This window comes from Trifolium pratense, linkage group LG4, assembly GCF_020283565.1.
Source record: "Trifolium pratense cultivar HEN17-A07 linkage group LG4, ARS_RC_1.1, whole genome shotgun sequence".
Lineage (NCBI taxonomy): Eukaryota > Viridiplantae > Streptophyta > Magnoliopsida > Fabales > Fabaceae > Trifolium > Trifolium pratense.
This window is the reverse complement of record NC_060062.1, coordinates 40491813-40514481: the sequence shown is the minus strand read 5'-3', so window position 1 is coordinate 40514481 and position 22669 is coordinate 40491813. Positions and strand designations below refer to the sequence as shown.

The 22669-nt window shown below is 32.6% G+C and overlaps 3 protein-coding genes across 5 annotated transcripts; 2 read left to right on the top strand and 1 right to left on the bottom strand.

Annotated features, from left to right (window-relative positions):
* The first annotated feature begins 166 nt into the window (after positions 1-166).
* On the top strand, positions 167-9321 carry LOC123924008 (ISWI chromatin-remodeling complex ATPase CHR11-like). 3 transcript variants are annotated; one of them, XM_045976766.1, is made up of 25 exons: positions 167-540; positions 626-754; positions 851-957; positions 1433-1536; positions 2811-2908; positions 3047-3226; positions 3315-3536; positions 4254-4388; positions 4484-4766; positions 4865-4938; positions 5055-5275; positions 5371-5458; positions 5787-5880; positions 5971-6159; positions 6599-6630; positions 6754-6830; positions 6939-7028; positions 7117-7186; positions 7279-7333; positions 7430-7488; positions 7568-7733; positions 8128-8306; positions 8435-8653; positions 8744-8839; positions 8931-9321. In XM_045976766.1, the coding sequence occupies exons 1-25, from the start codon at positions 319-321 to the stop codon at positions 8946-8948; spliced, it is 3207 nt and encodes a 1068-aa protein (XP_045832722.1). In that variant the 5' UTR covers positions 167-318; the 3' UTR covers positions 8949-9321. The 3 variants fall into 3 exon arrangements, with proteins under 3 accessions (XP_045832722.1, XP_045832720.1, XP_045832721.1); XM_045976764.1 differs by having other exon boundaries at positions 237-540; positions 6599-6830; XM_045976765.1 differs by having other exon boundaries at positions 237-540; positions 5787-6159.
* A 1023-nt stretch (positions 9322-10344) lies between these two features.
* On the bottom strand, positions 10345-12530 carry LOC123922672 (serine/threonine-protein kinase PBL27-like). Its single transcript, XM_045975368.1, has 5 exons — positions 12458-12530; positions 11755-11939; positions 11212-11404; positions 10753-11141; positions 10345-10569 (listed from the first exon to the last, which is right to left on the bottom strand). Exons 1-5 carry the CDS (start codon positions 12528-12530, stop codon positions 10345-10347), a joined length of 1065 nt encoding a protein of 354 aa, XP_045831324.1.
* Positions 12531-15952: 3422 nt separating this feature from the next.
* Positions 15953-16520, top strand: LOC123924007 (monothiol glutaredoxin-S2). Its single transcript, XM_045976763.1, has one exon. It carries the CDS (start codon positions 15999-16001, stop codon positions 16305-16307), a length of 309 nt encoding a protein of 102 aa, XP_045832719.1. The 5' UTR covers positions 15953-15998; the 3' UTR covers positions 16308-16520.
* The last annotated feature ends 6149 nt before the right edge of the window (positions 16521-22669 follow it).

Below are 22669 nucleotides of genomic sequence, written 5' to 3'. Positions count from 1 at the left end.
TAATGCGGGGGGCAGAAGAGCAATTTTCTTTAAAGAAAGAGGTGTTTGTTGAGAAGCCCAAAAGAAGGCCCAAAATATTTTCCCTCTGCAAGCGGGAAAGTATCGGTTCCAGTTCCACATCATTGGCGCGAAATATTCGTTTCACTGCCACGTCATCAAGACCCTTAACACTACACACCGTTCCCTAGAACCGCAGCATCAAACGGCTATAAATCCCTTAAATTCGCATCGTGTATATTCCCTTTTCACTCTCTCACGCTTTGAAATAAAATCTCGCTCGCGCTCCCACTATCACGAAACCCTCGATCTGAGAAAATCATGGCAATAACTTCCAAATCTCAGGTTTCAAGCGCCTCCAATTCTTCATCATCATCTGAAGAAGAAGAAGAGGTTGAGAACGTTAACGACCAGATCGAAGATGACGAAGACGAACTCGAAGCCGTTGCTCGTTCCCCTGACTCCGATGACGACGATGATAATGTTCCAGATGAAGCCGCCGAAGTCGACGAAGATGCCGATGACGGCGAAGACGATAATCAGGTATAACCAGAGCTAGCATTTTGATTATTATTCGTGATTTTTTAATTTATTTTATATAATTATAATTTAAAATGTTTTATTGTAGGATGAAAGTAATGTTAATCCTGAGATTAGTAAGCGTGAGAAAGCGAGATTAAAAGAATTGGAGAGGTTGAAGAAACAGAAGATTCAGGAAATATTGGATGCACAAAATGCAACTATTGATGCTTCTATGGTAGGTGTATTGTATTATTCACTGTATTGGTGATTTTTGTTCTTAATTTTGTTGTTAATTTGATTTTTAAATGAATGGTTGTTACTTTTATTTTAGAACACTAAAGGAAAAGGGCGACTGAAGTATCTATTGCAGCAAACTGAGCTGTTTGCTCATTTTGCAAAAAGTGAGCAATCTTCATCTCAGAAAAAGACTAAGGGAAGGTAATTTCCGAAGATTAATGGGTACCGAGTAGCTATTTACCTCTTGTTTGATTTTGTTTTATTGACTTGTTAATGTATTGATAATTATGCTTTTATGTCTGTGCAAGTTGTTTGAAGGGTTTGGGAAATTTCTATACCCTATTATACTCATAAAATTTGATGAATCTATTTTCTCTTTAGTTTCCAATGCAGATAAAATAATTAAGCAAAACTTTTCTTTCAAATTCAACTTTATGCCATTATCACAATTATTAAATAGTTACCGGTGAATGTTATCTGAACACATTTTTTAAAGTGACTCATATACAAGAATTGTTAGAATGGGTGAGCTATGCAATTCGTTCCTTAATTTCTACTGCTGGTGGCCAAAGTTCAGACAGACAATAAGCTTGTAAAATTGTGATTTATTATCTGATACAGGCTTTCTCTTGTTTCAAAGGACTTATATATTTGAATTAAATGTTGTCTATTTTAGAGGACGCCATGCTTCAAAAGTGACTGAGGAAGAGGAGGATGAAGAATACCTCAAAGAAGAAGAAGGTGGTTTAGGAAATACACGGCTGGTTACTCAACCATCTTGTAAGCTATCTTTTCTTTTTTCTTCTTTTGTTTGTGCATGGCTGGTAATATAATTCAGTATCTCACATTTATGGTTGTCTCTTACCTTTCTTTTATTCATGTCTATGATAGCACATGCTTGTATTCCCTTATGCAAGCCATTTCGTTTTTTTTTTCTGGTGCTGGAATGATTGGATTCTTACTGGCTGATTTCTCATTGGGGATACATGCGTTCTTAGTTGAATACATCTTGAATATTTTTGCTGCATGCAATGTTGTAATAATGCACCAATCATGGTGCTGCAGTAGCTAGTAGGTGGCCACTATGGAGGTCTTCGTAGCGTCTATGTTTGGGGTAGTTTATGATTTTTGTGTCAAAAAGAGGAGGTAGAGAAGATCTACAACCTTAGTAGTTGTTGAAGTTATGAAGAGGAAGACTTAAACATTAAGAGGATGATTGATGGTTGATGGAACTCACAGGAAAATATATATGAATGAAACAGTATCAATGATGGAAAAATGGAATGTTGTGTATTAATGGAAACAGATGGAAATGGTTACATTCATATGTTTGGGGTAGTTTAGGATTTTTTGTGTCAAAAAGAGGAGGTAGAGAAGATCTACAACCTTAGTAGTTGTTGAAGTGATGAAGAGGAAGACTTAAACATTAAGAGGATGATTGATGGTTGATGGAACTCACAGGAAAATATATGAATGGAACAGTATCAATGATGGAAAAATGGAATGTTGTGTATTGATGGAAACAGATGGAAATGGTTACGGTGAATATCCGGAGCAGAGCTCCTCCAGAGAAAATATTCTCCTAGTACAAAGATAAGAATAAACGTGCATAATCATAACAAACTCTACACCCTTCCCTATATCCCTCACTCCTCACAGATTTCCTAAGAATCAGGGATCTCCCTGGCCACGTCACTAACAGAATTCTTCCTTACTTTCTCACCCCTTCGAACATACACACGCCATTCATTATTAATAAGCCCTATATCATTAATCCCATCAGTAGTAGTGTTCCAATCAATGGTCCAATCTGCAATTTTTGTTTTTTCTTAACTGTTGTTGTTTTCTAACTGTATGTTTTACCTAAAACGTATGACTTTTTCTTGTTAATTATTAATGTCATCACTTTTGAGTTTTTGGTATAGTGTTTTTTATGGTCTCGATTTTTATTTTTTTGGGGCGTGCACATCTAGTATATGGATTCTTTCTATTCATATTTGATATTTTTAAAATTTTGGTTCATAAAAATGTGAAACTGGTTATTTGTTCAACAGGTATCCAAGGAAAAATGAGGGATTACCAACTTGCGGGACTTAATTGGCTCATACGTTTGTATGAAAATGGAATAAATGGAATTTTAGCAGATGAAATGGTATGCATTAGTTGGTAGTTTCAGAAATGTCTCATTTAAATATCTGTACATGAACATAATTTATGTGACATGTAATATTGATGAAATATGGGTTCATTTTTAAAAGTTATGATCGATAAATATGTTGTTGATCTGCAGGGTCTTGGCAAAACTTTACAAACTATATCTTTATTGGGCTATTTACATGAGTTCAGAGGAATAACGGGTCCGCATATGGTGGTTGCTCCAAAATCTACTCTTGGAAATTGGATGAATGAGATTCGACGCTTCTGTCCTGTTTTAAGGGCAATTAAGTTCCTTGGTAGCCCTGATGAAAGGGTAAGCCTAGCATTTCTAGAGTGAATTATTTTGTCAAGGGTTCTGATTGTGGTAGATGGTTTTGACACTTTTTTGTATAATGGTACAGAAACATATAAGAGAGGACTTATTGGTTGCTGGAAAGTTTGATGTGGTTGTGACAAGTTTTGAAATGGTAATCAAGGAGAAGACAACATTGCGTCGATTTAGTTGGCGTTATGTTATTATTGATGAAGCCCATCGGATCAAGAATGAGAACTCCCTCCTGTCCAAAACAATGAGGCTATATAATACAAACTACCGGCTCCTTATAACTGGCACACCGCTACAGGTTTAACATTATTTATCATACATGATGATATTGTAATCGTAATGAATGTTTTCTTAATAAATAGTTTATTTGTCTATTGCTCTCGCTCTCTTCATAACATGGAAATGTTAATGTATCAAATCTTCTGTCTAATTGAATTTATAATGATCTCATTTGTTGTAGGGTCGATAAATTATATATTTTTTTGGGTCATGTTGTGTAGTTTCTAAATATGTTCTTCATTGGCTGTAGTTGGCCGAAAAGCTAGAATCATCACCCACACTTTTGTTATATTTCTGCATTTTTTTTGTTTTCATATCCTTAACTTATTACACTCTTTCTTTTAGTGCGAAGGGGGGTATTATTAGGCAGCAATATTTAGATGTAATTTAGATGTAATTAGCTTTCTATGGGGAATCAAAATCATTTTTGTTAAAAGAGAAAATCTTTTACTATGCAAAAAAAAAGAGAAAATCTTTCTATTTTGTACAAAATGTTTGCTTTGAAAAGCTAAAATTCTTTTTACAAAATGTTCATGGGTAACTCCTATTTGTAGTAAAATTGTGCATCATTAGAAGGGTAGTAGAGTTAAATGATTTATTACTCTGGTTACATTGGTAGTATTTTTTTGTTACTGTTTTTGCATGCTTTTCATACTTGAATCTTAATTTCCTTACTTTTGTTGTATCTGTAGCAATTATGCTAATACAGTTGAGTTCGTCATCTATAATGTTGCAGAACAATCTTCATGAGCTCTGGTCTCTTCTCAACTTTCTTCTGCCTGAAATTTTTAGTTCTGCTGAAACGTTTGATGAATGGTTTCAAATCTCCGGTGAAAATGACCAACAGGAGGTTGTTCAACAACTTCACAAGGCAAGCATCAAACTTTACCTGATTGTTGAGCATCTGTTATGAACTTGTCATAATATGGTACAGAATTATATTTTTATTATCTGTGTATGTTTCAGGTCCTCCGTCCATTTCTTCTTCGAAGATTGAAATCAGATGTGGAGAAAGGGTTGCCACCGAAAAAGGAAACCATTCTCAAAGTAGGCATGTCCCAAATGCAGAAACAATATTATAAGGCATTACTGCAGAAGGATCTTGAGGTTGTGAATGCTGGTGGAGAACGGAAGCGTCTCCTAAATATAGCAATGCAACTTCGTAAATGTTGCAATCATCCATATCTTTTCCAAGGGGCTGAACCTGGTCCTCCCTACACAACAGGGGATCATCTCATTACAAATGCTGGTAAATTTTCTTTACATTATGAAATTCCTTATTGCATTTTCAGTCTGATCATTAATATGAAGTTTGTTCTTTTTCTTAAAAAATAAATAAATTTACAGGCAAAATGGTTCTAATGGATAAATTACTTCCCAAACTAAAAGAGCGGGATTCTAGGGTCCTAATATTTTCACAGGTCAGTTTGATGTAATGATAAGGTTCTCTTCACTAATGGCAACACATGCTGTTTTTATGCAGCCTGGTATATGCGTTTTCATACATGCTTAGTTTTATTTTATGGCTCTTCCACAGATGACTAGACTGCTAGACATACTTGAAGATTATTTGATGTTTCGTGGATACCAATATTGTCGCATAGATGGTAATACTGGTGGAGATGACCGTGATGCGTCCATTGAGGCTTTCAACAAACCAGGAAGTGAGAAATTTGTCTTCTTGTTATCTACTCGAGCTGGAGGTCTCGGCATCAATCTTGCTACTGCCGATGTTGTTATTCTTTATGATAGTGACTGGTGAGTTTTCAACTGGCTGTGTCAGCAGTTTTCTGATTTGCATCGGCATTGTATGTTCACAAATGATTGTTTGTTTAAAATTGGCGTTGTAACAGGAACCCACAAGCTGACTTGCAAGCTCAAGATCGAGCTCATAGGATTGGTCAAAAGAAAGAAGTTCAAGTTTTCAGATTCTGCACTGAGGTTTGCAATACTGTACTTTGTTATGATGTTCTGTTTTTAATAATCACAGATACAAGCTCTGTACGCATACAATTGGGCACTGACCGGTGGATATATCATGATTGTACAAGACTAGATATATCATATAAAATTAATATCGCCACAACGTAAGACATCCTAAATTAAATTATGATTCATCTTTCCTAAATCACCATTGGTCAGTAGCAGATACAGTAAAATATTTGTATGATGCTTGTATTGGAGCAAAAGGTCAAAATAATTTTTAAAAATAAGCCAAAATTTGGCAGCCATCTGTTTGTGTCAATATCCTGATCATTTAATTGTACAGTATACGATCGAGGAAAAGGTCATTGAAAGGGCTTACAAAAAGCTTGCACTTGATGCTCTGGTGATTCAGCAAGGGCGATTAGCTGAGCAGAAGTGTAAGGGTTTCCAGGATGATTTAATTTTAAATTTAATTCATTTAGTTCTTATGCATTGTATGATATGGTGTAATTGGTTTATGTATGCAGCTGTTAATAAAGATGATTTGCTTCAAATGGTTAGATTCGGTGCCGAAATGGTTTTTAGTTCCAAGGACAGTACAATTACAGATGAAGATATTGACAGAATTATTGCCAAAGGAGAGGAATCAACAGCTGAGCTTGATGCTAAGATGAAGAAATTTACTGAAGATGCAATCAAATTTAAGATGGATGACAGTAAGCAACCTTAAACAGTTTGCACACAGTAGTTTGATCTTTTCTATTAAATCTGTTGATTAAACTCCTATATACCCTTAAGTGTTCTGTTTTTGCTTCTGTTCATCATTAACATGTCATCATTATTTTGCGCATTAATTTTGGTTCTATGCACAAAAACCTAAAGCTACAAGTCTTTTGCTACTTTTATTATGCAAGTTTGGAGTTGCTAATATTAACAATTTTCATTTTTTGGCTGCTAAGTTGTTTGATTTTGATGATTTAGCTTATTTATGCCATCATTTTTGCATATATTCATTGATTCTAGACACAACCTAAACCTACATGTCCGCAGTTTCATTCATACCAAAGTCTTTGGCTCCTGTTTTGCAATTTAATATGGCATTTTGACTTCTGTGCTAGTTAGAAGTTACTAATATTACTACTTTTCATTTCGTAGCTGCTGATTTGCTTGACTTTGATGATGAGAAAGTAAGTAGTCATTTTTTTCTTTACTATCCATCTTGGAATCTGTTCTTATTGCTCAATTTTGCCTCAACTGTCTTTTTTTCTTTTTTAACCAACCTCTACATTTACTTTCTTCTTTCAATGAAGGATGAGAACAAAGTTGATTTCAAAAAAATTGTGAGTGACAACTGGGTTGAGCCATCACGAAGAGAACGGAAGCGAAAGTAAACACTGCCCTTTGTACTCTATTTAATATTTAATTTCATTATTTTTTGATTTTTTTTCTTCACATTCTGATGTATGATTATTCTTTTGGGGGGTTGCGACTCTAGTTACTCAGAGTCTGAATACTTCAAGCAAACAATGCGCCAAGCTGCTCCTACTAAACCAAAAGAACCCCGAATTCCTAGGATGCCTCAATTGTAAGCTTCTTATCAAAACAATTTTTTTTCTTCCTAAAAAAGTATACTGCTTATTTTGCCTGACAATTTTTAATTCTGTTTTTCTCAGGCATGATTTTCAGTTCTTCAACAACCACAGGCTGAGTGAGCTGTATGAAAAGGAAGTTCGATATCTAATGGTCGGTGACGTAATCGTGCTGATTCACATTTTTCAGGTTTACCTCATCAAATATATATGCGTTGGTATTGATATTGTTTAACAATTTTTCAGCAAGCACATCAGAAGAATCAAGTAAAAGATTCCATAGATGTTGATGAACCAGAAGGTACATAAGCACCCATGGCATTATTCTTCCACCTTATTATTATTTGTATGTAAATATACAGTTAACTTAATAACGGTATGCTTGTTGGATGTTTAGAGGTGGGAGAGCCATTGACTGCAGAAGAGTCTGAAGAAAAGGAGCAACTTCTAGAGGAGGTGGGCAAATTTGTTTATGAACTAGGCTTTGATACAGATCTGTATTTTTAGTTTTAATTCTGGTATTTGGTGAACATAGGGATTTTCATCATGGAGCCGGAAGGATTTTAATACTTTCATTAGGGCATGTGAAAAATATGGCCGAAATGATATAAAAAGTATTGCTTCTGAGATGGAAGGAAAGACAGAAGAAGAAGTAGAAAGATATGCAGAAGTTTTCAGAGAGCGATACAAGGAGTTGAATGGTAAGTTGCCATGAACATGAAAATGTGAATATTTTGCAGTAGTAAAACAAATTTGTAGAATCCAGGTGAGTATAGATATGTATTTTGAAGCAAGTTTTTGTGTGTGATAAAGTCAGTTTACTCGCTTCTTGGTGTACTATTGTGGTTATGACATGTGAAGACTATGCAAATTATCCAAAATCCTTGCCCAATCCTAGTAGCTTTAGTTTGCTTGATTGATTGGCCAACAACTCTGATATGTTGAGATGGACTGTGTAGTGTTTATTGAGACAGCTACAATGCATCTACATATTTCCTTTTTTATGTGTTGATTTTTACCAACCAAAACTTGAAATTCACATATCTTAAAAAATAAGGGTCTTCTGATTTATGTATTTTGCTTGATTGCATGTAGATTATGACAGAATTATAAAAAACATTGAAAGAGGTGAGTCAAGAATAGCTCGGAAAGATGAGATCATGAAAGCTATTGGGAAGAAGTTGGACCGCTACAAGAATCCTTGGCTAGAGTTGAAGATACAATATGGACAAAACAAAGGGAAATTATACAATGAAGAATGTGATCGATTCATGGTGTGGATTTTATTTAATTTTCATTTTTAGTCTATTCTTATTGAATTCATTTATCCCCAATTCATTATGTTGTCTGGTTTTTAACAGAAAATTCTTAATATTATTTTACTGTGGCACAAAATTTTCAGATATGCATGACTCACAAACTTGGATATGGGAATTGGGATGAATTGAAGGCGGCATTTCGAATGTCACCCTTGTTTCGTTTTGATTGGTTTGTAAAGTCACGCACAACTCAGGAACTAACAAGGAGATGTGACACCCTCATTCGGCTGGTAGAGAAGGAAAATCAAGAATATGATGAAAGGGAGAGACAAGCTCGTAAAGAAAAGAAACTTGCCACTAAGGTTCTTTTGAGTCCCTTTTTTTACCTAATGAATTTCTTGAATCATATTGAAATAAACTGTTTTTAAGTTAAAGTTCTACAAACCTTTCAGAGTTCGACTCCATCAAAGCGCCCCTTGCCAAGACAAGCAGAGAGTCCATCTCTGAAGAAGCGGAAGCAATTAACGATGGATCACTATGTAAGCTCGGTAAGTTTGTTGCCAATGCATCATATATTCTATCATCATGATTACTTCCATGTTGCAATTTCACTAATGCAGACTGGTATTATTGTGGCAGGGGAAGAGAAAAAAATAAATGGACGAATGCCCTACATTCCGGTAAATGAGAGGGGTTGTTTGTAGGTTGACTTCTGATTTTAAAGCCTTGGTGACTTTGATATGGCCTAGTAAACATCTCTATTGATCGTAGCGTGGCTTCTGGCTTCCGAAGTTTGGTGCTAGGGGCTTCTACCTAACACCCTAATTTTACCTCTTACACCTTCCTTTCTGCATTCTTATTTTTTTACTCTCCACAGCGCTGCTTTGCCTAATGTAACCTTCGAAAGGTTTATTAAGATTAAGATGAAATTGAATGCCAATTTTTTTGTAAATCTAAACTGTTAGATTGAATGTCCGGTTTATTAACTGCAGCAAGTTTATTTATTAATATTCAACAATTTATGGACCTATCATGACAGTTCAAATCAATTAAAAATTATTGGTCTATTTTTTTTATACAAATCCGATCTATACATTAGTCATACATTTTGCTTGTTTTCTTTCAAAGTAGAGAACCAGCCCTACAGTATATTTTAATATAGGATGCAGAATCAAATGCGTCTTTTCATTCTCACTAATTATAATTTAAGATTAATCTGTATGCACGACATTGCAAATTTTTGTCCATATACTTTTTTAACATCTCTACACAATTTTCTAATGATGAAATGCTGTTACATGAATCTGTAAAATAAAAAATATTTTATTTCATACTAATTAAAAACATGTACATTTATTTTCTATAATTTTCCTACAGTTTATATTACTTTTTATATATTTTACCCTGTTATGTAAAATTGTATTCAATAGGTGTATTTTTAATTGTATCCAAATTGGAAAATGTAGAGAAAATATTCATGAAAAATGTCCTTAAAATAGAAATTTTAGAAAGAAATTTTAGATGTATTTGTTAGGAAGATACAAAATAGAATTAGAGAAGACATCGACAATGAAAAGTTTTGATTATTTGTTAATGATTAAGATAATCTTTTTATGTAAGAGAAATTAACATAATCAATCACAAATTTAACTAAAAAAATAATATATATTTATATATTTGTCATTATTATACATCGAAAAGGAATTAGTTAATTCAATTTCACCTTTCACCTTTTTCTTACAAATAATACAAAATAAAATCAATATCAAAGTGCAAACGAAATACATGCACAAAAAACTTTGGGGTACTCATTAATTAACTGAGCTAGAAGACACATTAAAAATATGTTCTTCGCTTATAATCACTTATAAAATACAAGTATTTTGAGTCAAAGTTTTGAGGGTTAAAAAAGGTTTGGCCATGGCCTTGCTCTCCTTGTGTACAACAAAACACACACATGGGGGCAAACAAATTACCCTTCTTTCCCTGTAATATGCACATATAAATCCAAGATGTTCACTTCCCATATTGACATTTTTGTCTTTTCACTCACTTAGTCATCATACTTTTTTCTCAATTTGGGTGATGTGTCCCTTCTTGTCATGTATGTAAGACTATCCACAATATCACCAATGAGAGGCCTTGTTGAAGCTTGTGTATGTACACACATTGCTGCAATAGCAACTGCTTGATATAGTCCTTCCATTGGAAAACGACCTTGAAGTTGAGGGTCAACCAATTTGATAAAGTCCCTACGGTTTTTAAAATGACTTTTTGCCTACACACAAATATACAAGACAAAGACAATGGGAAATTTATTTAGTTCATACTTAGAATTCTTCAATTTCGTCTCGAACATTTTAATAGAACGAACTAAATTGACAAATTTTATATACATCAGGAACTATTTATTATATTTATATAGTTTATATGTCTAGTTGTTTATCCAAATGGAACTTACCCAAACAACTAGACTTCGCTCGGCTTGTGGACGTTTATCATCGATAGCTCTGCGTCCTGAGATAAGTTCGAGCATGAATACTCCATAACTATAAACATCAGACTTCATAGTTAGTTGTCCTGTCATAAAATATTCAGGGGCACAATAACCATATGTTCCCATTACTCTAGTGGTTACATGACTCCTATCACCAATTGGTCCAAGTTTTGCCAACCCAAAATCTGATAACTTGGCTTGATAATTTTCATCAAGGAGAATGTTGGATGATTTTAAGTCTCTATATATTACAGGGGGATTTGCCTTATGCATATACTTCAATCCCTTTGCTGTCGCCAATGCTATTTTCATCCTTGTATTCCAATCTAGCGGCTTTGCGCGAGGAGGAAGATCTGGAAGCAATATCAAATGTCAGAAGAAGACTGAAGAAATCATAGATGGGTAATGAGAATGCAATCTGACCATGTAAATGCTTGTCTAAAGATCCAAATGCCATATACTCGTAAACAAGTAACCGTTGATCTCCATCGGCACAATAACCAATCAAGTTCACAAGATTTTTGTGATTTAATAGGTTCAGCATGAGAACCTCCGCCAAAAATTCTCGATCACCTTGACAACTTTTCTGCTTAAGCTGTTTTACAGCAACTGCTTTCTGCATAAACATCATTTCACCCACAAAGATATATATAGAGAATGAGAGACTGTATACAATATTAATGAAATGAAAAATTGATTACCTACATATAGTTTGTGTTTGGATGAGCATTTGTAGACTTAATTTTGAATGATTTTGATTTTGTGAAGTTGAGACTTATATATTTAACTTGGCTAAAAAAATAAAATGCGGATAAAGGGTGCAAGTACAAATATAAGACAAACGGATGTGGGTATTAGTACTAATAGACAATACAATCCGGTATAAGCTTCGATCAGTTAGTTTATCAGTTATTTACTACTTTTTTTTCCAAACAAAACCTAAGAGTAGAAGTAATCACAACTTACGTTCTTAGGGTTCTCAAGGCGACCTTTGTATACAGGCCCAAAGCCCCCTTCACCTAGTAAACATTCTGGCGAAAAATTATTAGTAGCGGCTTTAAGCTCTTGTAATGTAAATGTATGTGTACGCACACTTCCTTCTAACTCATCTTTCGTGTTCGGACTTGAGGTACTCAGTAATTTGAATTTTTCTGTACAAATAATATAAATAAAGTAATTTGAATTTTTTTGTACAAATAATATAAATAATTATGATTAAAGTCAAATATTTTTTGTGATCTGATTATTATGATTTATTAATAGCGTAAAGTTTATTGCACTGACGATCTGACAAGTATTTTGATTCATTTGAACAAACTTAACATTTTAGTAAATAAGGCATCTCTCTAAAAATTATACAACTTTGAATTATTATTTTTTGGAATACAAATTTGAAATTTAATTAACAAAAACATTGAATACTTTACTCAATGCATGCATCTCACAATTGTTGACACAAATGGAGCCAAAAGAATTTTTTAATAAGAATGAAATTCAATAAAGTGAAGCTAATATATATATCCACTACCTTATCAAATGATTTTCACTACCTAAAGCAATGGAAGCACAATGTGAGATGAATTAGATCAAATGAATCAATAATTTCAAAGAAAATTGAAGATAGAAGCAAATGTATATGGAAAGAAGAAGAAAAAAAAATAGTGGTGACCTGAGGTAACCCTTCTAGAGTGAACATGGGAAGCTTCTTTGTTGAAAGCTACAAAACAAGGAAAACAACCCATATTATCAAATACAATGATTACCTCAATCATCAATCATTAATGAGAAACCCAACTTGTCGGAGAAGCAAATCAACCAATTTTAAAAAAATGCATGCATATTACTTCCTTAATATAGGAGTGAGTTTAAATTTGGAGTTTGAATATGTCAAAAGAAAATTGGAGTTTGAAATCTTCTTAGGGTTAGAAGGAAAATAAGGATTTTTAGATTAGTTATGCAAAAAACAAAGAGATTAAATCTTTGGTAAATTATGTGCAATTTTGAAATAATTATGAATTTTTTTAATAAACTTTGATATTAAAATATTACTTATGTTATGTCCTCTACAGTGGCGGAGCTAGGACTCTGGCTCAAGGGAAGGATGCAATGTTTGGTCACAAGAGGAGCTCAGATTATTATTAATAGGTTCATGTTAAACAGTGCACTCGGTGAATTGGACACCATATTTTAATCCAAAACTTTAACACATTGGGTTTATGAGTCATCTTACTTATAAAATACTCAATCTCCATTTTTACAAGCAATGTAAGACTTAAACTCAACTCACACACTTACCACAACACACGCTGCCTGACCACCTTTGCCATGAATTTTTTTGAACAAAACAAACCAATCAACAATATAATAGTTTTGTTTGATTCAATCGGGTTGAAGTTTGTCAAAGAAATTAAAATCGAGTATAATTAAAATTTTAAAGCAAGTATAACATATAAATTATACGATTTATAACTAATTAAAATTATGTATATATATGTAATATATATTTCATATTAAACATCAATAATTTGCTAGTCCAATGGATAATTACTTTTAACAGCAACTTCCAAGACTTGGAATCAATTATTTTGTTTCAAAATATTAATTTTAATTATAATTGAATAATCACCACTATATTATTAATTATAATAATAATAAATGTTATGATAGCATAAAAGAGAATAACAATCATACTATTATAGGTTTATCGAAACACAACAAAAATAAAAAAATGACACATATAAAATAGGGTGTAAAGCGTAAAAGTTAGGAGGTTCATTATCCATAAAAAATAATATTATTTGTACAAATTATTAAGACCCTAGGGGTGTTGCTGCACCTCTCAAATGTATGCGGCACCGCCACTGATCCTTCTTTATTACAAACATGAAATTCATATGCATAATTACGAGGTCTCGAGTTCAAAATCGGATTAATGTGTCATGTAGTTAGGAATTTTAGATCATATTTAGCATAATTAGATGATAATGAATATGCACATTAAGTACAAATACATGAGCCAAAGAAGAAGAGGCCATTGGCTTCTACATAGAGGCAGTTACCAAATAAAGTACACTTATTAAATCACGATCGATATGTGGGAAAGGAACCCTCAAAATGAAAACATATGGTGTGCTTTTTGCAGCATATATTTTTCAGTTGGGTATTCAACAAAAAGTATAGTTATCACATCGCAACAAAACGTGGCGCTACGAGAGACTTGACAAGCACACAATGTAAAAGTGAGACTCTCATATATAGTTTTTGACATGAACATCACTTTGTAGTTGTACCACCAATATTCCTATACCTAGTGGTGACCATGCCATAGTTATATTTAAAAACAAAGAAACGAACAATATATTAGCTTTTACATTTAAATAGATTTTTCTAGATATATCTAGGACACAACCAACCAACCAACCACAATGCTGCATATATGCATTATCGATCTAGAAAATTCTTAGAATATTTTTAACTACAAATTTTAAATTAAAACTTATATATTTATATGATAAAATTCGTACAAATATGAAACAATGTGTATAAAAGTGTTTAGATAAGTCTTGCAAAAAACCATAATTTGTATAGTTTTTTTTACAATTAAAAAAAGATGATTGTCATGGAATCTTCAAACACATTTATAGTAATTAAGAAATCATTTTTCTTAATTTTAGGAAAATACTGACGGACGAAATATGTTATGTAACATTGTTTTAAAAAAAAAGTGCACATCAAACTAAAAATTATTTGATTGATACAGAACTTGATTTTATGGCAACAATATCCATCATGTGCTACAAAAATAATCGCGGTTAAGCTTAATTTGTTATTTTTTAAAGAATACTATAGACACAGAAAGATCACATTATTATTATTACTACTACTTATAAAAAAAACCATTATTAATATTATTATTTAAAAATAAAAATACATGTCTCTAGTGGTCATATATAATCATATTTCGCTTTCTGGAATTGGATGCGAATCTTAGTTGCAAATAAAAGAGGTCCCAATTGGATAAATCCAACTTTTCTTGTAGATGCTCAAAGATAGATAATGGCAGAAAAATCAGTATTAGGAAAAATAAAAAGTTTGTAGTACAATTAAGGATCAGGTCGGCCTATAAATACTTATGGCTTAGTTATCAAAAGAAAGTTTAATTTTATTGGTTTATTAGTTCCTTAGTATATTGAAAATAAATATAAATATTATTTAAATATATTCATGTCAAATAAGCTTTTAAACAGGCTAACAAATCATCATGTTTTTAAAATGTTAAACTTAGGCCTAAAAAATAAACCTATAATATGTACCAAGAAAAAACCTATAATAAGCCACAAGCCAAACTCAAACCTTTAATTTTTTGGCAGGTCAAACTTAAACTTGAAAAAGTCTAGCTCCGCCTAGCCTACTCACAACGCTAACTATAATATTTGATGTCATGATCAACTGATAGACTAATTAATAAATAAGAATGATACAAAGGAACCTTGAGGGGATTAGACCAAAACCCATGGAGTAAGACTCTGCCTCATTAAAAACTTTATCAAGAAAAATTCAATGAGATAAAACATTGATGAAGGAAAAAAAAAAGTGCAGAGATAAAATAAAGATTCAAACATAAACAATAATATCAATAATAGTAACATCAACAAAATCTATATAAAGGTAAACCTAGCTAGCGTGTTGTGATTGAGATCATTCCAAATAGAACTAAACAACAATTTTTTCAGATAAATCTATTTGTAGATAAACCAATGTTCGGCACAATTCTCTTCTCTAAAAATGTGAGTCACCTCAAACTTGGACCTTGGAGCTTGATGGACATAATCACAATAAACAAATTATATAGGTAACAATGATGATGAGATAAATAATAAACATATATAAAAATTATATTTGAAGCCGTACCAAGGACTTGTCTTGATTTGTTTTCCGTATATATGCATGCAATCAATGCATGGATAAAGAATCGTTTGTACTAGTAGTAAAAAGTAGACTTTTAATTGATCAATCACTTTCAATGATTTTGAAAGTGACCCAAATATCTTATAAGACGATTCTCCACTTTTTTCCTTTTTCTTCCATACAACCCTTAATTTATTTCCCCTCAAACCCCTATATAAAGGATTGCACATCTTGCTTATCTCAACAACACACACCTCATACAAAAACCTTCTATTACAAACTACACATTCATTCATAATACAATGGAGAGAGTAACAAAGATGGTTTCAGAAAGGCCAGTGGTGATATTCAGCAAGAGTTCATGTTGCATGAGTCATACAATAAAGACACTTTTTTGTGACTTTGGTGTGAATCCAGCAGTTTATGAACTTGATGAGATACCAAGAGGTAGAGACATTGAACAAGCACTATTAAGACTTGGTTCTTCTCCATCTGTTCCAACTGTTTTCATTGCTGGTGAACTTGTTGGTGGAGCTAATCAAGTCATGAGTCTTCATCTTAACCGTTCTTTGATTCCAATGCTTAAAAAAGCTGGTGCTCTTTGGGTTTAATCTCATATATCAGCCACTTAATAAATTAACTAACTTTGTTTAGTAAGTATGAGATTATATACAAAGAGAGGCAGAATATATCTATATATAGGATCAAGTCCTCCATTTAGCCTTCTTTTTTTGGGGTTGAATGTAATGTTTTTGATGTAATTGTGTTATCTTTTTGATGAGTATGATAATAAATAAATTAATATATGGATGTTTTTGTGTTAATGTTTTTAGTTTGGTGTAGTAGTGTAAGCATTTCATTAAACTAATTTCAAATTAATGGTACACAATTGATTATTTGAGGGACTCCCAAACAATATATTAATTATTAAATTCAGAGTTCAAACATTTGAGAAACATTGGCCTATCTAAAAAAAAGAAAAAGGTTAATTAAGAAGGGCTAAAAATATGCTACTTTTTCCTTGTCTTGACTAGCCTAGTAGCTCTGGTTGTTGAACTATTGATGAAGACTTGTCGTAGATCAGCTTTTATTGACTAGCGAAGATGGCTTTATTGTCATTTCTTTCTTCGAAAGCCCGCCTCCCGCTTAGAGCATGAAAGGGGGGAAGGAAGAAGTCTTACTTGAGTTAAGCTAAGAAGAATGCCCACGTTGTGACAATTCCACCTTGAAAGTAATGGATTACTCCTACACAACACTAGCTAGGATCATAACTAAACTAGTTGATTCTCTTTCGCCTATCGGCCAAAATAAAAATCATAGAAATGGTTGTGATCTTGGGTATTGGTGAGTGTCTCTGCCCCCCCACCCCACCCCAGAAGAAAAAAAACTTGGTATCCGGCCGTGAATCGACTAATCTGAGGGGATCAATTTTACCGTCAACTTTTGGGGTCCAATTTAAAGTCAGAGTTTTTTTTGCTTAGTATGAATTAGCCCACCAAAATTAGCATCAAATGAAATCGAACCTGAGACGTTGAGAGGTCGAGCATACTCCAAAAACTCAAGACGACAACACTAAACCAATTCAAATGGGTTGGTTATTACTTTGTATTTTTATATTGTAATTCACTCGAGTACTTTTGGTAATATACGTTGTTGTGTATCCTACATACTATTTTAGTTTTATTTATATATATGTGCCATTAAAAAAAATGATTTTTTGCTAACAACCCAAGTCACATGCTATATATCCGAAGCAGATTTACTGCGGTAAAAAATGTCACAATTTTCACATAGTTTATATTTTGAACCTTCTGATCTATAACATGTATGGATAAGATTATTTTGAATGATTTTATAACTTTATCAACTTGAGTGTTTCGGTTAATAATTAACAGCCAAGATTAAAAATTGCATACTTATTTATTACAGCAAATCGCAATCCTTATATTTCAACCTAAATGAACTACAAGATATATATTATATATATAGCCCTTAGTTCAAAGTATATATATATATATATATATATATATATATATATATATATATATATATATATATATATATATATATATCATAGTCCAACTTTAAACCCTTGTCTAATTAAAGGGTTGTTATTAGAATCCACCCATAAAAAGTAAAAACAAATTAAGTGGAACAAACTCTTACTATATATTTATGAAGAAGAGGGTATGTATGTGATTCGGGTGAAAGGCGTGTGCTTGTTGTGCGGAAAACAGAATGAACGCACTGTAACATGATTCCTTTTGATCTCATCATCGAATAATATATATACGGAATTTGGACAAAAAACTAAAGGGAAAAAAATAACAAATTCTTTTATGTCATATGATGGTTAGGTATTGTTGCTTCTTTTGAGCGGTTAAGTTTTAAGTTGGGACTTTGAGGTTAAATTTGTTAGGAAACAAGCGAATTTGGTTGCTTATACTCTTGTTAGGGCGGCCAATGTTTTGGCTAGTTTCCATAGATTTGAGATTATTTTTTTTATGTATTAAACATTTATTAGTTAATGATATGAATTAAGTTTGTTTGGTTAAAAAAAAAAATTAAGTTGGGACTTCTGATTGATGTTTAAATGTTGAAATATTGTTGTTTCCTCGTAATAATAATTGAACTTTGATTCATGGTTTTCTCTTGATGTTAAACTTTTACATTATGGCTTTGATTTCAATCATATATTTTCGACATCTCTTTTTTATATTCTTTTTTCTTCTTTAATTTGACTTTATATATATATATATATATATATATATATATATATATATATATATATATATATATATATATATATATATATGTGTGTGTATTATTTATTTTGACCGAGAATATTAGAAAATTAATAGTTAAGAAGTACTTCCTCCGTCCTTAATTATAAACACTCTTTTAAACATAAAATTTGTTCCTAAATATAAGCCTCTTTTCAGTTCCCTAGACACATTTATTATTATTTTTTCAAACATAACCCTACTTTGCATTGGAATCCGTAAAGTCAATTACAAATACATCTTTTCACAAAGGATAATTTAGTAATTGTAACATTTAAAAAATACACATTAATTACACTACCAACTTTTCTTAATATGCGTGAAAAACACCAAAAGATGCTTATAATAAGGAACGGAGGGAGTAACTTATTAGTATGTTTTTTTAATAGCAAAGATATACTAAAATGAAAAAGTAGTGGTACAAACAAGAGGAACAAACACGAGAAAAAACAAGATGTTGTATCAGATGATGTAGCATCTGTCCCTCTGTTTAGTTTGTTACCTTCTTTGCAAGATAGTTGTTAGTTTATTAGTTATAACAGGTTGTTGTAACTACTTTTGGTTTGTTGGTTAGTTAGTAACTAACTTGAGCTAGTTACTCTAGTTAGCTTGTTAACCAAGCAATACACTACAATTTGTATCTCTATAAATTGTATTCATATGATCAATAATAATCAATGCTCATAGATGAAACTATTCCCTCTCTCTCACTCTCTTTCACTCTAACAAGTGGTATCACGAGTCTGGTTTCAAAAAAGGGACCGACTTACTTGTATTGAAAAGTACCCCACACGGTCATGGGTAAGTGTCCCACATGTGGGTAAAAGAGTGTCCCGTTGAAGTGAGTCAACGGTGGTACAAAGTGTATGTGGAAGAAAGAGCTTATGTGCTGCAACCACCTGGATTTGAGATTGAATCAGAAAAGAACAAAGTGTACAAGCTTGATAAAGCTTTATATGGCCTCAAACAAGCTCCAAGAGCTTGGAATAAAAGGATAGATGAATTTCTGCAAAAGGAAGTTTTTGTAAAATGCACTGTTGAATTTGGTGTATACATGAAGGGAAGTGATATCTCAGATGTTTATAATTATTTGCCTGTATGTAGAAGATTTGCTTATTACAGGACATAATGTAGCTAGCATTGAGAAATTCAAGGGCGGATTGAAAAATGAGTTTGAGATGAGTGACTTGGGCAAACTCAATTATTTCCTTGAATTAGAATTTCACTATGCTTCAGATGGTATTGTATTGCATCAGAGAAAGTATATTGCAGATGTACTGAAAAGATTTCATATGGAGAACTGTAATGAAGCTGAGACTACAATGGAAGCAAATTTAAAGTTGTCAAAAAGTGAAGATGAACAAGCAGTTGATGCTACTTTGTTCAAACAAGTAGTAGGAAGCTTGAGATTCATCTGCAATACAAGATCAGATATCAACTATGCAGTGAGATCAGTGAGTAGGTTTGTGAGCAAGCCTAAAACATCTTATTTGATTGCATCAAAAAGGATCCTAAGATACTTGAAGGGTACACAGGACTATGGCCTAGCTTTTCCAACAAGCAACAATGAAACTCAAATAGAAGTTGAAGGTTTCTCAGACTCTGACTGGTGTGGAGACAAAGATGATAGAAGAAGCACAGGGTACTGGTTCGGGTTCAGAAATCCACCTATTTCGTGGTCTTCAAAGAAGCATAACATAGTGGAATTATCTAGCTGTGAGGCAGAGTATGTAGCAGCAGCACAAGCAGCATGTCAAGCAGTTTGGCCTGAATACTTGCTTGAAGAATTGAAGATCAGTTATGTGAAACCCATGAGGTTGAATGTTGACAACAAATCTGCAATCAGTTTGGCCAAAAATCCTATTGCACATGGATGGTGAAAACACATAAAGACCAAGTATCATTTTCTAAGAGATCAAGTCAGCAAGGAGAAACTAATTGTGGTTCACTGCAGAACCAATGTTCAAGTAGCAGATATCTTAACCAAGCCTATGAGGTCTGACAGGTTTAAAGAGCTAAGGAACATGTTGGGTATTGTGAAAGCAGATAGATTGAATTGAAGGGGAGTGTTGTAGCATATGTCCTTCTGTTTAGTTAGTTACTTGCTTTGCAAGATAGTTGTTAGTTTGTTAGTTATAACATGTTGTAACTACTTTTGGTTTGTCGGTTAGTTAGTAACTAACTTGAGTTAGTTACTCTAGTTAGTTACATGTGTGTGTGTGTGTGTTTGTACGAATTTACATTCACCGATATTAGCACATTTAATTTTTCTCTTTTGATCACTTTAGGTCAGGGTCGGTCCTTTGAATTTGAATAAGGGTGGACACAAAAATCGTGGTCTGGCTCAACCCGAAAAAAATAAAGAAATTGCCAGTTTGGATTGGACCGCGGGTCAGCAGGTTTAAGAATTCGATTTACACAGAGTTGGCATGGGTGGGTTCGGGTTAAGGGAATTGGACCGTTGGGACCCGAAACCCGTCCGCACAGAGGAAAAATTAAACGCAACGTATTGAACTATAGGGTTTGGCATACACACACACACACACACATATATATATATATATATATATATATATATATATATATATATATATATATATATATATATATATATATATATATATATATATATATATATATATATATATATATATATATATATATATATATATATATATATAAGAAATTGATCATTCTACTAAGCTCTTCTTCCCAGACACACTCGCCTCCTCCTCACTAACTCTCAACCATGGAAAAGGCTACTAGATAAAGCAAATGATACTTAATGGTTGTATTACTTAATTCGATAATGTAACTTTTATTTCTCAGAGGATGACTGTATTAACTTTTAATGTTTACAATGGTTGGTTATGCAACTTCTCTCCAACATATTATGCCACTTAATATCTATTTTGGTACAATTTTATTTTAAAAAATATGCTAAAAATTGCAATTGGGCTGTCAATTAAATTGGGTCAGGAATGATCTAAACCGAATCATACCGCCCAATAATTCACTTAAACCGCAAACCCGAACCCATGAAAACCATTTTCCATTTTTTGGGCGCATTGAGCCTTATTCTTTGACTATGTGGTTTGAACTAAATGATAACTTTGGGTCCGAACCCGCCCATTGTCCACCCCTAAATTTGAATACTTGGGAAGAATTAAGAGAATGATGCCCCTAAAAATTATTTTTAACAAAACCTTTAAACTTATTTAAATATTATCCTCTTTGCATTTTTATTTTTTTGTAAAATCATTAATAATTAATCTATAATCAAAGGTTCATTAAAAAAGTATTTTCAATTAAAACAAAACAAGACTATTTAATCTATCTTTTATGAATTAATCCAATGGATTGAGATGAAAACTAGTATGTGTTTTTTATGGCACCAAATATACTTTTTCCCCCCAACTCATGATGCACGATAGAGTACGAATACATGAGCCAATAAGAAACGGCCCTTGGCTTTTACATAGAGCCAATATGATATGATATGATACTACTAGTATGGTCTCTGCTAGAACTTTTTGCAGCTTTTTTTTTTAGGTTGGTAGTATTGAACAAAATAGTTATCGCAACGAAACGTGGCGCCACGAAAGACTTGACAAAATAGTTAAAGTGCTCCTCGCTTAGTTTTTGATATATATATTATGTACCTCAAATTCAAATATTCCTAGCTAAGCAGTAGTGGTGGTAAGTGGTAACTATGCCCACAATAAGGAAGAAATGAAGAATATTAGTTTTTACATATGGAATTGTCTAGAGATATCTAACACAATTCCTAGAATATTTCTAATAAAAATATTTTATTACAGTCCAACTACGTACAAACACAATATCCATGTGCTATATTATCGCAATGTAAGTTTTGTTATTTTTGAAAGAATATTGCAAATAATCATAAATAATTTATTATTATTAATTTACTATTAAAAAAATACAGTCTAGTTGTCAAAAAATAATTAAAATAATTTATTGCTATCTTGAATCATATTTCCTTTTCCGGAATTGGATGCAAATCCTAGTTGCAATAAAAGAAGTCCCAATTGGATAAATCCAATCGCAGCAGATGCTCCAAGATAGATAAGGCATAAATTCCACTATTTGGAAAAATTCAAAGTTGAGTAGAGAGAACAAAGGAACCAAACAAGTTAGTACAATATTGATGTCAGGGTCTCTCCGTC

Excerpts from the sequence above, each read along its gene's own strand:
- LOC123924007 (XM_045976763.1), top strand. The coding sequence starts at position 15,999 with ATGGAGAGAGTAACAAAGATGGTTTCAGAAAGGCCAGTGGTGATATTC.
- LOC123924008 (XM_045976764.1), top strand. The coding sequence starts at position 319 with ATGGCAATAACTTCCAAATCTCAGGTTTCAAGCGCCTCCAATTCTTCA. Across the intron at positions 755-850 it reads CAACTATTGATGCTTCTATG|AACACTAAAGGAAAAGGGCG; the intron begins GTAGGTGTATTG and ends CTTTTATTTTAG. Across the intron at positions 4,939-5,054 it reads GGGTCCTAATATTTTCACAG|ATGACTAGACTGCTAGACAT; the intron begins GTCAGTTTGATG and ends GCTCTTCCACAG.
- LOC123922672 (XM_045975368.1), bottom strand. The coding sequence starts at position 12,530 with ATGGGTTGTTTTCCTTGTTTTGTAGCTTTCAACAAAGAAGCTTCCCAT. Across the intron at positions 11,405-11,754 it reads GCCTTGAGAACCCTAAGAAC|AAAGCAGTTGCTGTAAAACA; the intron begins GTAAGTTGTGAT and ends ATGTTTATGCAG. Across the intron at positions 10,570-10,752 it reads AGCGAAGTCTAGTTGTTTGG|GCAAAAAGTCATTTTAAAAA; the intron begins GTAAGTTCCATT and ends ATTTGTGTGTAG.